General features: G+C 50.5%; 1 protein-coding gene across 5 annotated transcripts in view; it reads right to left on the bottom strand.

The window, feature by feature from the left end:
• KIAA0232 (KIAA0232 ortholog) overlaps window positions 1-14,849 on the bottom strand; it is a 42,594-nt gene extending 27,745 nt beyond the window's left edge. For all 5 annotated transcript variants that reach the window (XM_069744798.1, XM_069744801.1, XM_069744797.1 and 2 more), the window contains exons 1-2: window positions 14,684-14,849; window positions 836-1,296 (exon numbers count right to left, since the gene is read on the bottom strand). In XM_069744798.1, the coding sequence (XP_069600899.1) occupies window positions 836-1,063 (228 nt within the window). In that variant the 5' untranslated portion in view covers window positions 1,064-1,296; window positions 14,684-14,849. The remainder of the gene's footprint in view (window positions 1-835; window positions 1,297-14,683) is intronic.
• Window positions 14,850-15,262: the final 413 nt, after the last annotated feature.

Consider the following 15,262-nt stretch of genomic DNA (forward strand, 5'->3'; position numbering starts at 1 on the left):
TAGCTCTGATTTGAGGGCAAAAAAAAATTCAAAAGTTTGAAAATGGCTAAATTTAAAAAATTTGCCATATTTCCGTTTTTTTTTTCATAAATAAAACGCAAGTAATACCAAAGAAATTTTACCACTAACATGAAGCACAATATGTCACGAAAAACAATGTCAGAATCAGAGGGATCCGTTAAATTGTTCCAGAGTTATAACCTCATAAAGGGACAGTGGTCAGAAGTGTAAAAATTGGCCCGATCATTAAAGGGAACCTGTCACCTGAATTTGGCGGGACTGGTTTTGGGTCATATGGGCGGAGTTTTTGGGTGTTTGATTGACCCTTTCCTTACCCGCTGGCTGCATGCTGGCTGCAATATTGGATTGAAGTTCATTCTCTGTCCTCCATAGTACACGCCTGCGCAAGGAAAGATTGCCTTGTGCAGGCGTGTACTACGGAGGACAGAGAATGAACTTCAATCCAATATTGCAGCCAGCGGGTAAGGAAAGGGTGAATCAAACACCCGAAAACTCCGCCTCCATGACCCAAAACCAGTCCCGCCAAATTCAGGTGACAGAGTCCCTTTAAGTACCGAATTGGCTCTGTCACTAAGGGGTTCAACAGAACGGTGTGCTGCAGAGAACTAGATTTTACAGTATTGAAGAACAATCCAAACATTTTGCTCGTTCATCAGGTGACTTCCGGCACGTTTACAGAAGCCAATAATCAAAATGGTCACCGTCTAAATAAGCCTTTAGCATCGGAAAAGCCATATATCTAGTAGTGACTGTACTGGGAAGTAAAGACAAGAGAAACAACAGCACAGGAAGTACATGAAATCTGCAGTTATACCTGATCTTGAAGGTCGTAATCATAGTTGTCATGCAGCAGAAGACTCAAGACATATCTAGTGTATATCATGGCATCAATACCACATTTCTCCAGCTCTTGCCCCAGCCAGGTCTGGACTGGGTCTAGAGCACGAAGCATCGACATTTCCAAGACAGAAATGGGGCCAGGAAACGAGCTCAAGGTGCCTTCTGATGGTAAACCATCCACAACTGTACAGATAGGGCGCATGAATCTAGGTAATTGGCATTCCTAGGACATGAAGCATTTTTGGTAGGATGTTGCTTTAGAAGGTGGAAGGGATCTTCATTTTAGGAATATGGCGAAAAACTTCAATTCCAGGAAGATCATTTAACATTGCTGACATTTAGTCTTCGAGAGAGACTTCTTATTCTTCAGGCATTACTGAAGACATCTTACAAGGAGGATTCACATTGACAAAAGGATTACCTCTACGGCAGAACCTGGAAGACAGAATAAAAAAAAAAAAAAAAAAAAAAAAAGACATAAATATAACTGCAATCGTACATACTAGTCCAATAGATCAGTAATGTTATGTGCTTCCACAACAGACGTCCGCAGAGGACAAGGGATTAATGACTGCTGGATTCCACAGATCACTAAAACAAGGCCCCAAGCATCCTTCTGCTCCTCAGTGCAAAGCCGCAAGGACGAGAACACCCAAGGCAAGCTACAAAAGTAAGCCCATTCCATGCTTTCCCCATAAAACCAGGCCTTTATTTCTGGAGCCACACAAATGGCACAAGGACATTTGCAATAAAACTAGAAGATCACACAAAAACGATGCCCCCTGGGCTATAACAGGTTGTGAATTAGGACTATTGCAAGACAATTAAAGTCAATGGGTTGAACAGATGTGCAAAGATCTCAGGAGTTTCCGATGAGGATGATACTTAGTGCTATAGGGAAAGCAACGCCCTCCTCCAGCGAGGTGAGGAACATCCCTGTTACCCAACATCTCTAGAACATCATTGTTATTATTGTTCAATGCAAATGGACTATAAAGTGATATCCTAACCACAGCAAAGTATTGGGCGAAGCGAAAACTTACTGACCATCGGGGCAACCCTGCTGTATAGGTGGAAAAGTATACGGACCTCAGCCCCTTTATCCTCTAACTAGAGGGATCCCAGATGATAACCTCCACTACTAACCTGTTATTTCCAATCATAATGGCTAAAACTGCAAATTGCTTGCAAAAAAAAAAAGGAACCTTAAAATCCCTCAATTCTTGTGAACAGAGACAAATTTTTAATAAGAGTTAAAACTGTATAGATGTTTAGGTTGCCAGCTACATCTGCAATTAGAGGTGGCCAGTCAGCTAGGTTAGGAGCGCAGTGCTTACACGCTAGGTTAGGAGCGCAGTGCTTCCCCGCTAGGTTAGGAGCGCAGTGCTTCCCCGCTAGGTTAGGAGCGCAGTGCTTACACGCTAGGTTAGGAGCGCAGTGCTTACACGCTAGGTTAGGAGCGCAGTGCTTACACGTTCTTTGCTCTAGTGCTTGTAGGCAGTGTACTGAAGCTGGATCTAGCTACACTATGCCCCTGCGCTCCTCTGATGCTGCCTCATACAGGAGCATCAAAACCACGCACCATGCCTCTGGCTCAAGTTACCAATCAGGAACAGTGTCCTCGGTAATGCCAACCAGTCAGAATTTAGGCACCGGAACTCACACCATCACTTTTGTAAGTGGCTGCCTACATCAGTCTCAGCATTCTAGTAGAGATAAGGTTTGCATGCAAATTAGTTTCCTGGAGTCATTGGGGAGAAGCCGCTCAGGTGAAAAGTCATTTCAAGCATTTCCTTTAACACCTATTCTGACATGATTGACCTCCCACTGGCAAGGATACATCATCACTGATCTGTTCTGGAGCCTTTTGACAGGCTGGTGGCCTCCCATACAGGTGGACTCTAATGATTGTGTCAAGGCAAGTACATGCAAAAAACATGGCACATGGTTAGGACCTAGACCGGCCGGAGACAATGTATGTCTGAGGGCCATCAATCAATGCAGAATTCGGGATTAACCACCATGACACCAAAGAAAATATTTTGCACAGCGCAAAGTACATCTCAACAAGAACAGCGGATAAAAGGATGACCTTCCGGATTGATTTTCTCCAGAACTGGATCATCTATGTGATGAACTTGTTGCTGTGCCATCTCTGGTAATAAAGCAGAGTATATAGAGAAACAATCGGCTGACACTATGCCAGGGTATGGGCCAAGCTAAAGAAAGCTTACACGTAATTATAGAGGTAAAAATAGCACAAGTAACCTGTATGTGGGTCACAATGAGATCCGCCTGCCAGAAAACAGGATCTGCACTCAACGGCTTCCAGTTCCTTGTGAAGCTAATTCATTCCATTATTAGTGATAAAAACATGCGAATAATACACACGTTTAAATCAATCCCAAAAGTAAGCAAATTCTATGCCACAGCATTGGAACTTGTGAATGACCTCTACTCCGAGCGGCAGGACAAATCAATATATACAGCTAATTAAACCCCACAGGACTAAACACAGACAGACCATCAAGTCAGGAGGTATATGTATAAAATATTTTTGTTTAGAAACTAACAATAAATGTATCAATTTCTAACAAGTTTTCTCAATTTTTTTTGCCATAAGGATAGAAACTTATTAGCAGGAAAATGGATGGAATAATCGATGTAGCAGATGTCTTGCAGTGACTTGTGTCAGCCTGTAGGAGGAGCTGCATTTTATTATCGGAGGTAACATAGCAAACAATCCCCACAATCACATACACCAGCTGCTACCCACTAGTATCCCCCATAGAGCAAAGTCAGACACATGACACTTTTGCAGCATTTTTAAATGCCACAATGCATGAAATTATGGATTTTCTACAAGTGTTTTGCAGAATTTTGTCAAGGGTTAAATCGTTCTATTAAATAAAAAAAACACAAACAAAAAAAAAAAAACACACAACAGACACACACAACCATCTGTGGCACTGTATCCCTGTCAGGAAAGGAGCGCTGCTGCATGCGCCTCAGTCTATGAAGTTGACGGAAACAGCCGAGCACTGTACTCTGCTTTCTCAGGCAGCACCAGAAAATTAATAGTGTGGTCGTCAGGCATTGAGCTGCTGCTCAAATATGTAACAGGGATAAAAATTCCCAGACCAGGGCCGGACCTCATTGATCAGATCACCATTAGTCCCTGTGGATAGGTGATAAAGGTTCAGTGAAAACCAGTTAAGGCCACATTCACATTGTGTGTTGCAGTCAGTGAGGCACAGACCGGCTGCGGGTCTTCTGACCCAAACTCCACAGCAGCATAGGCATATATAAGATTGTGGAGTTTGGGTCATGAAACCCATGGCCACAGATGTGTGAATTTAGCCATAGCCATGCGTTTCACCCTCCGCAGTCAAGGCTTGTCAATTTACACATCACATTCACTACTGTGGGTGCAAGAAATTTCTTAAAAATCCAACACACCGTGCTGCTTCAGTAACAGAGGTTATCCAGATAGAAAGCCTGCTATATAAACCCCAGAGGAATGTACCTTAAAGGGGTTATTGGGCCTTCTGCACTATCAGATCGTCTGTTTCTTCAGTACCTCCACTGATCAGCTGGAATCAGCCATGTTCACTGTGTAGTAGCCAAGCAATGCATTTCAGGTCCTATTCAACTGAATGGGAGCCGAGCCGTGAACATAACTGCACTGTTCCAGCCCCATCCACTTCACAAGAGCTGATCGGTGGGGTTCTGACACCTCACACCTCCACCAATCTGATATATGATATATTTATGACCCCTCTAATGGGAAGCCCCTCTAAAGCTGCCATGTGGATAGGATTGTTCGGCCTATTTCACACCATGTTTTTTTGTCAGTTTTCAGTGTCGCCGATTTTTACAGATCGATCCTGTAATGGCGAACGCATCGCTAGCGCACGCCCACATTGGGCATGCGCTAGCAAGTGCCGTCATTTGAGTGACGGACCACGAACACTGCTTGCAGCGTTCGTGGTCCGTTCCTCGCTAGTGCAGATCGGGGATCTGCGCTAGCGGGATCAGCCAACGCGATCTGTTTTGGGACATTGCGTTAGCGCAGTCCGTAGCGCTATGCGCTAAACGGACTGCCCTAACGCAATGTGACCCTAGCCTAGGACTGATGCAAACCAGATGCATTTTCATGCAAAATAATCTTTAATGTGATTTGTTTTCTGGGATAGGTCTCATCCATTTTCTATAAATTACAAGGATATATGGATATATAATGTAAGGATCAAACAAGTAAAAGAAACCAAATAAATGATCCAACACGTCAAATGGATAGCAATGGGACATTTGTTTTTCCTACTAAATTTCTATGTAAAAACAAATGCATCCATTTAAATCAATCTTTTTAATTACAACAGGATATGGAAAGTACATCCCAAAACGCGGTGTGAAAACAGGACCTCATGACATGTTCCCAAACCTAATCACTACATTGGGTCCTAAAAGTGGAGCTACATATTAAATAAATGTAGTCAATCCTCAAGAAAGAAGAGAGGCTGGAGGAACAACCAATACTCATAGGGCCGTAGAACAAGTCATTCAGGTATATCCGCGGAGTGATCGATGGGGTTCCCCTCCACTAGGAGGTAGTCATTTGGAGGGGACAAGATCCAGGAAGTGTAATATGGGTCAATATTTTAGAAAACAAATAAATTGAAGAGATTCTAGTCTACGCTCCCATAATCCAGGTTATCTCTAGGTACATTACACTGTTCTGGCACCGTGTGACGCATCTACAGATGAAGGAGAGCTGAAATCCTCATGGCCCTCCCGAAAAGCTGCAGTCATGCCTCCAGAGCACAGGTTATGGTGCAGATTGATCTGCAGTCCTATGTAAAACCATAACAAGTGACGTGATCAGGAAAAAAGGTATGATGGTTATCAGTCCCTCTCCTGTACCTCTTCCTCCAGCAGCTCACCTCATGTGAACTCAACATGCTGCAAACACAGAATATCTGATGGCAATGCCGCCCCTCCTCCTGCACACCAGGGACTGGAGAGGGAGCAGCCAGCGGCTGGGAGGGGGTGGTGGTGATGAGGTGGAGCGTCTCCCATGATGAGATGCAGGGGGAGGTGGAGAGTCTCCCATGATGAGATGCAGGGGGAGGTGGAGAGTCTCCCATGATGAGATGCAGGGGGAGGTGGAGAGTCTCCCATGATGAGATGCAGGGGGAGGTGGAGAGTCTCCCATGATGAGATGCAGGGGGAGGTGGAGAGTCTCCCATGATGAGATGCAGGGGGAGGTGGAGAGTCTCCCATGATGAGATGCAGGGGGAGGTGGAGAGTCTCCCATGATGAGATGCAGGGGGAGGTGGAGAGTCTCCCATGATGAGATGCAGGGGGAGGTGGAGAGTCTCCCATGATGAGATGCAGGGGGAGGTGGAGAGTCTCCCATGATGAGATGCAGGGGGAGGTGGAGAGTCTCCCATGATGAGATGCAGGGGGAGGTGGAGAGTCTCCCATGATGAGATGCAGGGGGAGGTGGAGAGTCTCCCATGATGAGATGCAGGGGGAGGTGGAGAGTCTCCCATGATGAGATGCATGAGGAGGTGGAGAGCCTCCCATGATGAGATGCATGAGGAGGTGGAGAGTCTCCCATGATGAGATGCAGGAGGAGGTGGAGAGTCTCCCATGATGAGATGCAGGAGGAGGTGGAGAGTCTCCCATGATGAGATGCATGAGGAGGTGGAGAGTCTCCCATGATGAGATGCATGAGGAGGTGGAGAGTCTCCCATGATGAGATGCATGAGGAGGTGGAGAGTCTCCCATGATGAGATGCAGGAGGCGCTGGAGAGTCTCCTATGATATGCAGGAGGAGGTGGAAATACAGGAGGAGGTGGAAATACAGGAGGAGGTGGAGAGTCTCCTATGATGAGATGCATGAGGAGGTGGAGAGTCTCCCATGATGAGATGCATGAGGAGGTGGAGAGTCTCCCATGATGAGATGCATGAGGAGGTGGAGAGTCTCCCATGATGAGATGCAGGAGGCGCTGGAGAGTCTCCTATGATATGCAGGAGGAGGTGGAAATACAGGAGGAGGTGGAAATACAGGAGGAGGTGGAGAGTCTCCTATGATGAGATGCATGAGGAGGTGGAGAGTCTCCCATGATGAGATGCATGAGGAGGTGGAGAGTCTCCCATGATGAGATGCATGAGGAGGTGGAGAGTCTCCCATGATGAGATGCATGAGGAGGTGGAGAGTCTCCCATGATGAGATGCAGGAGGCGCTGGAGAGTCTCCTATGATATGCAGGAGGAGGTGGAAATACAGGAGGAGGTGGAAATACAGGAGGAGGTGGAAATACAGGAGGAGGTGGAAATACAGGAGGAGGTGGAAATTCTCCCATGATGAGATGCAGGGGGAGGTGGAGAGTCTCCCATGATGAGATGCAGGGGGAGGTGGAGAGTCTCCCATGATGAGATGCGTGAGGAGGTGGAGAGTCTCCCATGATGAGATGCAGGAGGAGGTGGAGAGTCTCCTATGATATGCAGGAGGAGGTGGAAATACAGGAGGAGGTGGAAATACAGGAGGAGGTGGAGAGTCTCCTATGATATGCAGGAGGAGGTGGAAATACAGGAGGAGGTGGAAATACAGGAGGAGGTGGAAATACAGGAGGAGGTGGAGAGTCTCCCATGATGAGATGCAGGAGGAGGTGGAGAGTCTCCCATGATGAGATGCAGGGGGAGGTGGAGAGTCTCCCATGATGAGATGCAGGGGGAGGTGGAGAGTCTCCCATGATGAGATGCAGGGGAGGTGGAGAGTCTCCCATGATGAGATGCATGAGGTGGAGAGTCTCCCATGATGAGATGCATGAGGAGGTGGAGAGTCTCCCATGATGAGATGCATGAGGAGGTGGAGAGTCTCCCATGATGAGATGCATGAGGAGGTGGAGAGTCTCCCATGATGAGATGCATGAGGAGGTGGAGAGTCTCCCATGATGAGATGCAGGAGGCGCTGGAGAGTCTCCTATGATATGCAGGAGGAGGTGGAAATACAGGAGGAGGTGGAAATACAGGAGGTGGAAATACAGGAGGAGGTGGAAATACAGGAGGAGGTGGAAATACAGGAGGAGGTGGAAATACAGGAGGAGGTGGAAATTCTCCCATGATGAGATGCAGGGGGAGGTGGAGAGTCTCCCATGATGAGATGCATGAGGAGGTGGAGAGTCTCCCATGATGAGATGCAGGAGGCGCTGGAGAGTCTCCTATGATATGCAGGAGGAGGTGGAAATACAGGAGGAGGTGGAAATACAGGAGGAGGTGGAGATTCTCCCATGATGAGATGCAGGGGGAGGTGGAGAGTCTCCCATGATGAGATGCAGGGGAGGTGGAGAGTCTCCCATGATGAGATGCAGGGGGAGGTGGAGAGTCTCCCATGATGAGATGCAGGGGGAGGTGGAGAGTCTCCCATGATGAGATGCAGGGGGAGGTGGAGAGTCTCCCATGATGAGATGCAGGGGGAGGTGGAGAGTCTCCCATGATGAGATGCAGGAGGAGGTGGAGAGTCTCCCATGATGAGATGCATGAGGAGGTGGAGAGTCTCCCATGATGAGATGCATGAGGAGGTGGAGAGTCTCCCATGATGAGATGCGTGAGGAGGTGGAGAGTCTCCCATGATGAGATGCGTGAGGAGGTGGAGAGTCTCCCATGATGAGATGCATGAGGAGGTGGAGAGTCTCCCATGATGAGATGCATGAGGAGGTGGAGAGTCTCCCATGATGAGATGCAGGAGGAGGTGGAGAGTCTCCTATGATATGCAGGAGGAGGTGGAAATACAGGAGGAGGTGGAGAGTCTCCCATGATGAGATGCAGGGGGAGGTGGAGAGTCTCCCATGATGAGATGCAGGGGGAGGTGGAGAGTCTCCCATGATGAGATGCATGAGGCGCTGGAGAGTCTCCTATGATATGCAGGAGGAGGTGGAAATACAGGAGGAGGTGGAGAGTCTCCTATGATGAGATGCAGGGGGAGGTGGAGATGCAAGGGGAGGTGGAGTGTCTCCTATGATGAGATGCAGGAGGAGGTGGAGAGTCTCCTATGAGAGATGCAGGAGGAGGTGGCGAGTCTCCTATGAGAGATGCAGGAGGAGGTGGAGAGTCTCCTATGAGAGATGCAGGGGGGAGGTGGAGAGCCTCCTATGAGGAGATGCAGGGGGGGAGGTGGAGAGCCTCCTATGATGAGATGCAGGGGGGGAGGTGGAGAGCCTCCTATGATGAGATGCAGGGGGGAGGTGGAGAGCCTCCTATGATGAGATGCAGGGGGAGGTGGAGAGTCTCCTATGATGAGATGCAGGGGGAGGTGGAGAGTCTCCTATGATGAGATGCAGGGGGAGGTGGAGAGTCTCCTATGATGAGATGCATGGGGAGGTGGAGATGCAGGGGGAGGTGGAGAGTCTCCTATGATGAGATGCATGGGGAGGTGGAGATGCAGGGGGAGGTGGAGAGTCTCCTATGATGAGATGCATGGGGAGGTGGAGATGCAGGGGGAGGTGGAGTCTCCTTTGATGAGATGCAGGGGGAGGTGGAGATGCAGGAGGAGGTGGAGAGTCTCCTATGAGAGATGCAGGAGGAGGTGGAGAGTCTCCTATGAGAGATGCAGGGGGAGGTGGAGAGTCTCCTATGAGAGATGCAGGGGGAGGAGATGCAGGAGGAGGTGGAGAGTCTCCTATGAGAGATGCAGGAGGAGGTGGAGAGTCTCCTATGAGAGATGCAGGAGGAGGTGGAGAGTCTCCTATGAGAGATGCAGGGGGAGGTGGAGAGTCTCCTATGAGAGATGCAGGGGGAGGTGGAGAGTCTCCTATGAGAGATGCAGGGGGAGGTGGAGATGCAGGGGGAGGTGGAGATGCAGGGGGAGGTGGAGATTCTCCCATTATGAGATGCAGGGGGAGGTGGAGATGCAGGGGGAGGTGGAGATGCAGGGGGAGGTGGAGATTCTCCTATGAGAGATGCAGGAGGAGGTGGAGAGTCTCCTATGAGAGATGCAGGAGGAGGTGGAGATTCTCCTATGATGAGATGCAGGAGGAGGTGGAGAGTTTCCTATGATGAGATGCATGAGGCAGTGGAGAGTCTATGATAAGATGCAGGGGAGGTGGAGATTCTCCCATTATGAGATGCAGGGGGAGGTGGAGATGCAGGGGGAGGAGGAGATGCAGGGGGAGGTGGAGAGTCTCCTATGAGAGATGCAGGAGGAGGTGGAGAGTCTCCTATGAGAGATGCAGGAGGAGGTGGAGAGTCTCCTATGAGAGATGCAGGGGGAGGTGGAGATTCTCCTATGATGAGATGCAGGGGGAGGTGGAGAGTCTCCCATGATGAGATGCAGGAGGAGGTGGAGAGTCTCCCATGATGAGATGCGTGAGGAGGTGGAGAGTCTCCCATGATGAGATGCATGAGGAGGTGGAGAGTCTCCCATGATGAGATGCATGAGGAGGTGGAGAGTCTCCCATGATGAGATGCAGGAGGAGGTGGAGAGTCTCCTATGATATGCAGGAGGAGGTGGAAATACAGGAGGAGGTGGAAATACAGGAGGAGGTGGAGAGTCTCCTATGATATGCAGGAGGAGGTGGAAATACAGGAGGAGGTGGAGAGTCTCCCATGATGAGATGCAGGAGGAGGTGGAGAGTCTCCCATGATGAGATGCAGGGGGAGGTGGAGAGTCTCCCATGATGAGATGCAGGGGGAGGTGGAGAGTCTCCCATGATGAGATGCAGGGGGAGGTGGAGAGTCTCCCATGATGAGATGCATGAGGAGGTGGAGAGTCTCCCATGATGAGATGCAGGAGGCGCTGGAGAGTCTCCTATGATATGCAGGAGGAGGTGGAAATACAGGAGGAGGTGGAAATACAGGAGGAGGTGGAAATACAGGAGGAGGTGGAGATTCTCCCATGATGAGATGCAGGGGGAGGTGGAGAGTCTCCCATGATGAGATGCAGGGGAGGTGGAGAGTCTCCCATGATGAGATGCAGGGGGAGGTGGAGAGTCTCCCATGATGAGATGCAGGGGGAGGTGGAGAGTCTCCCATGATGAGATGCAGGAGGAGGTGGAGAGTCTCCCATGATGAGATGCATGAGGAGGTGGAGAGTCTCCCATGATGAGATGCATGAGGAGGTGGAGAGTCTCCCATGATGAGATGCATGAGGAGGTGGAGAGTCTCCCATGATGAGATGCATGAGGAGGTGGAGAGTCTCCCATGATGAGATGCATGAGGAGGTGGAGAGTCTCCCATGATGAGATGCAGGAGGAGGTGGAGAGTCTCCTATGATATGCAGGAGGAGGTGGAAATACAGGAGGAGGTGGAAATACAGGAGGAGGTGGAGAGTCTCCTATGATGAGATGCAGGGGGAGGTGGAGAGTCTCCCATGATGAGATGCGTGAGGCGCTGGAGAGTCTCCTATGATATGCAGGAGGAGGTGGAAATACAGGAGGAGGTGGAGAGTCTCCCATGATGAGATGCAGGGGGAGGTGGAGAGTCTCCCATGATGAGATGCAGGGGGAGGTGGAGAGTCTCCCATGATGAGATGCATGAGGCGATGGAGAGTCTCCTATGATATGCAGGAGGAGGTGGAAATACAGGAGGAGGTGGAGAGTCTCCTATGATGAGATGCAGGGGGAGGTGGAGATGCAAGGGGAGGTGGAGTGTCTCCTATGATGAGATGCAGGAGGAGGTGGAGAGTCTCCTATGATGAGATGCAGGAGGAGGTGGAGAGTCTCCTATGAGAGATGCAGGAGGAGGTGGCGAGTCTCTTATGAGAGATGCAGGAGGAGGTGGAGAGTCTCCTATGAGAGATGCAGGAGGAGGTGGAGAGTCTCCTATGAGAGATGCAGGAGGAGGTGGAGAGTCTCCTATGAGAGATGCAGGGGGAAGTGGAGATGCAGGGGGAGGTGGAGAGCCTCCTGTGATGAGATGCAGGGGGGAGGTGGAGAGCCTCCTATGATGAGATGCAGGGGGGGAGGTGGAGAGCCTCCTATGATGAGATGCAGGGGGGAGGTGGAGAGCCTCCTATGATGAGATGCAGGGGGAGGTGGAGATGCAGGGGGAGGTGGAGAGTCTCCTATGATGAGATGCATGGGGAGGTGGAGATGCAGGGGGAGGTGGAGAGTCTCCTATGATGAGATGCATGGGGAGGTGGAGATGCAGGGGGAGGTGGAGAGTCTCCTATGATGAGATGCATGGGGAGGTGGAGATGCAGGGGGAGGTGGAGAGTCTCCTATGATGAGATGCATGGGGAGGTGGAGATGCAGGGGGAGGTGGAGTCTCCTTTGATGAGATGCAGGGGGAGGTGGAGATGCAGGAGGAGGTGGAGAGTCTCCTATGAGAGATGCAGGAGGAGGTGGAGAGTCTCCTATGAGAGATGCAGGGGGAGGTGGAGAGTCTCCTATGAGAGATGCAGGGGGAGGAGATGCAGGAGGAGGTGGAGAGTCTCCTATGAGAGATGCAGGAGGAGGTGGAGAGTCTCCTATGAGAGATGCAGGGGGAGGTGGAGAGTCTCCTATGAGAGATGCAGGGGGAGGTGGAGAGTCTCCTATGAGAGATGCAGGGGGAGGTGGAGAGTCTCCTATGAGAGATGCAGGGGGAGGTGGAGAGTCTCCTATGAGAGATGCAGGGGGAGGTGGAGATGCAGGGGGAGGTGGAGATTCTCCCATTATGAGATGCAGGGGGAGGTGGAGATGCAGGGGGAGGTGGAGATGCAGGGGGAGGTGGAGATGCAGGGGGAGGTGGAGATGCAGGGGGAGGTGGAGAGTCTCCTATGAGAGATGCAGGAGGAGGTGGAGAGTCTCCTATGAGAGATGCAGGAGGAGGTGGAGAGTCTCCTATGAGAGATGCAGGGGGAGGTGGAGATGCAGGGGGAGGTGGAGATTCTCCTATGATGAGATGCAGGAGGAGGAGGAGAGTTTCCTATGATGAGATGCATGAGGCAGTGGAGAGTCTATGATAAGATGCAGGGGAGGTGGAGATTCTCCCATTATGAGATGCAGGGGGAGGTGGAGATGCAGGGGGAGGTGGAGATGCAGGGGGAGGTGGAGAGTCTCCTATGAGAGATGCAGGAGGAGGTGGAGAGTCTCCTATGAGAGATGCAGGAGGAGGTGGAGAGTCTCCTATGAGAGATGCAGGAGGAGGTGGAGAGTCTCCTATGAGAGATGCAGGAGGAGGTGGAGATGCAGGGGGAGGTGGAGATTCTCCTATGATGAGATGCAGGAGGAGGTGGAGAGTTTCCTATGATGAGATGCATGAGGCAGTGGAGAGTCTATGATAAGATGCAGGGGAGGTGGAGATTCTCCCATTATGAGATGCAGGGGGAGGTGGAGATGCAGGGGGAGGTGGAGAGTCTCCTATGAGAGATGCAGGGGGAGGTGGAGATTCTCCTATGATGAGATGCAGGAGGAGGTGGAGAGTTTCCTATGATGAGATGCATGAGGCAGTGGAGAGTCTATGATAAGATGCAGGGGAGGTGGAGATTCTCCCATTATGAGATGCAGGGGGAGGTGGAGATGCAGGGGGAGATGGAGAGTCTCCCATTATGAGATGCAGGAGGTGGATGCCTCCTATGATGAGATGAAGATCCCTGCTCACACTGTCAGATTGCATCAGCCCCTTGTCGTTATGGGGGGGGAGGTGACACCATCAGTGAATTCATGCACGGCAGCCCCTCCCCCACCTCCTTCCAGCCTAAAACCTGACCAGCCACAATGTGTTTACACCAGTAGGGAAGAGGCTATGTCCTTCATTAACCCTTCAAGGGGGCAGGTGCACAATGAACATTGACTGGTAATCAGGACGCGATTTATAGCTATATCATTTGCAGCCATTAACCCCTCACTAGCCGATGCTGTTACTGTGATGCAAGTGGTCACATGTTGGCAACATAATCCCCCCCAGAGATATATACATAGAGATTCAAGGGGCTCTTTATTATTAGAGACAGAAGGCGGAATCACCGTACAATAAAGGCTTACAGTACTTTCACTTTCTTTATCAAAATAATTGTTTGCTGTCAGTGAATGGAATCAATCCTGACTACACCTATGGATCATATGCAAAATAAAGGTGGTGGTGGGGGGGGCAGGAGATTTTTTTGGGGGGGTGGAGAGACAGGCACCCAAGTAATGCAATGCATCAGCCTTCACATGTATACAGTAAAAGTTCTCGTTTACTGAGAGCAGAGGATCTTTATAATGCAATGATCGGGACCCCTCTATAAGAGGTATAGTTAAGGGGGCCACCCCATAGCCAAGTCCACACGGATGACGTAACCAATGGCAACCAGATTACACAGAGGCCTTGTCACTGCTATGGTAACGCTCAGCAATGGGTGCAATCCCCCCTCCCCCCGGGCGGGGGAGGGGCCTACATTTTGGACACGTGCCAGTCCCTCCATAGACCCAGCAATATTGCCCCTCACCGAACACTTCATACCCGCAGGACCTAGTAAAACCCAATTGTAATAACAGGTCCACATGTCAGTCAGCCCCTTTACATAGCTATATAGGCCGGTCACTCAAAGTTGCCCCCCCTTCCTCCCCCCAATCACCAGGACAACAGGGGCCACCAGCACCCCCCTACTGACCGCTGATTGCCCGGATACAACGCGCCGTGCAGGCCCCAACTGCCTCCTCTAGGAGAGCGATCATGATCTAACGCCGCCGGACCGGCAGACAGGCAGCACTGCACATGGTGGGCAGGCGGAATGAAGACCACCATAAACAGGCGGCGAGCCGGTAGCGGGAGCCATGTTGTGCAGGCCCCACAGAAAGAGGAACAAGCGGCACATCCCGTGACCATGACAGACGACGGCGGCGGCGGCTTACCTGGCAATTATTAGCCGTGGTGACACTAAGTGTCCCGTGAGGTAATGGCGGAAGGGAAGGCAGGTGAGCCCGGTCCTCCCCGGTACAGACACCTCCACTGCTATGCAGCCGCTCCGGGAGTGACGGAGAATACCACCCCCGTAGACACGCCCACTTTCACCGCCCTGACGTCACTCGTCGTCTCACGACAGGGCGGCCGTTCCCGCACTTGCGCGCTGGGAGCACAAAAGAGGCGGGAATTGGTGGCTCCTCTTATCTTACCGCGCGCAGTCTCTCACACAAGCCATTGTGTCTGCCCTGCGTGGGGGGAGATGCTGATAAGTGGTCCAGCGAAGGGTCAAGGACTACAAGTGTCATAAAAATCATCAAAAAAAGGGAAACACGAAAAACACTAGATCATGAATAAAAAAATTCTACACATAATTGGTTTTGTTGTGTCCATGATAACCAGCACTATAAAATCACCTCATAATTTATCGTATGCAGTAATCAAAGGCACCTATACTGTATATAGTGGCCCGATTCTAACGCATCGGGTATTCTAGAATACGCATGTCCACATAGTATATTGCCCAGCCA

Source organism: Ranitomeya imitator, chromosome 1 (genome assembly GCF_032444005.1).
Source record: "Ranitomeya imitator isolate aRanImi1 chromosome 1, aRanImi1.pri, whole genome shotgun sequence".
NCBI classification, from domain to species: domain Eukaryota; kingdom Metazoa; phylum Chordata; class Amphibia; order Anura; family Dendrobatidae; genus Ranitomeya; species Ranitomeya imitator.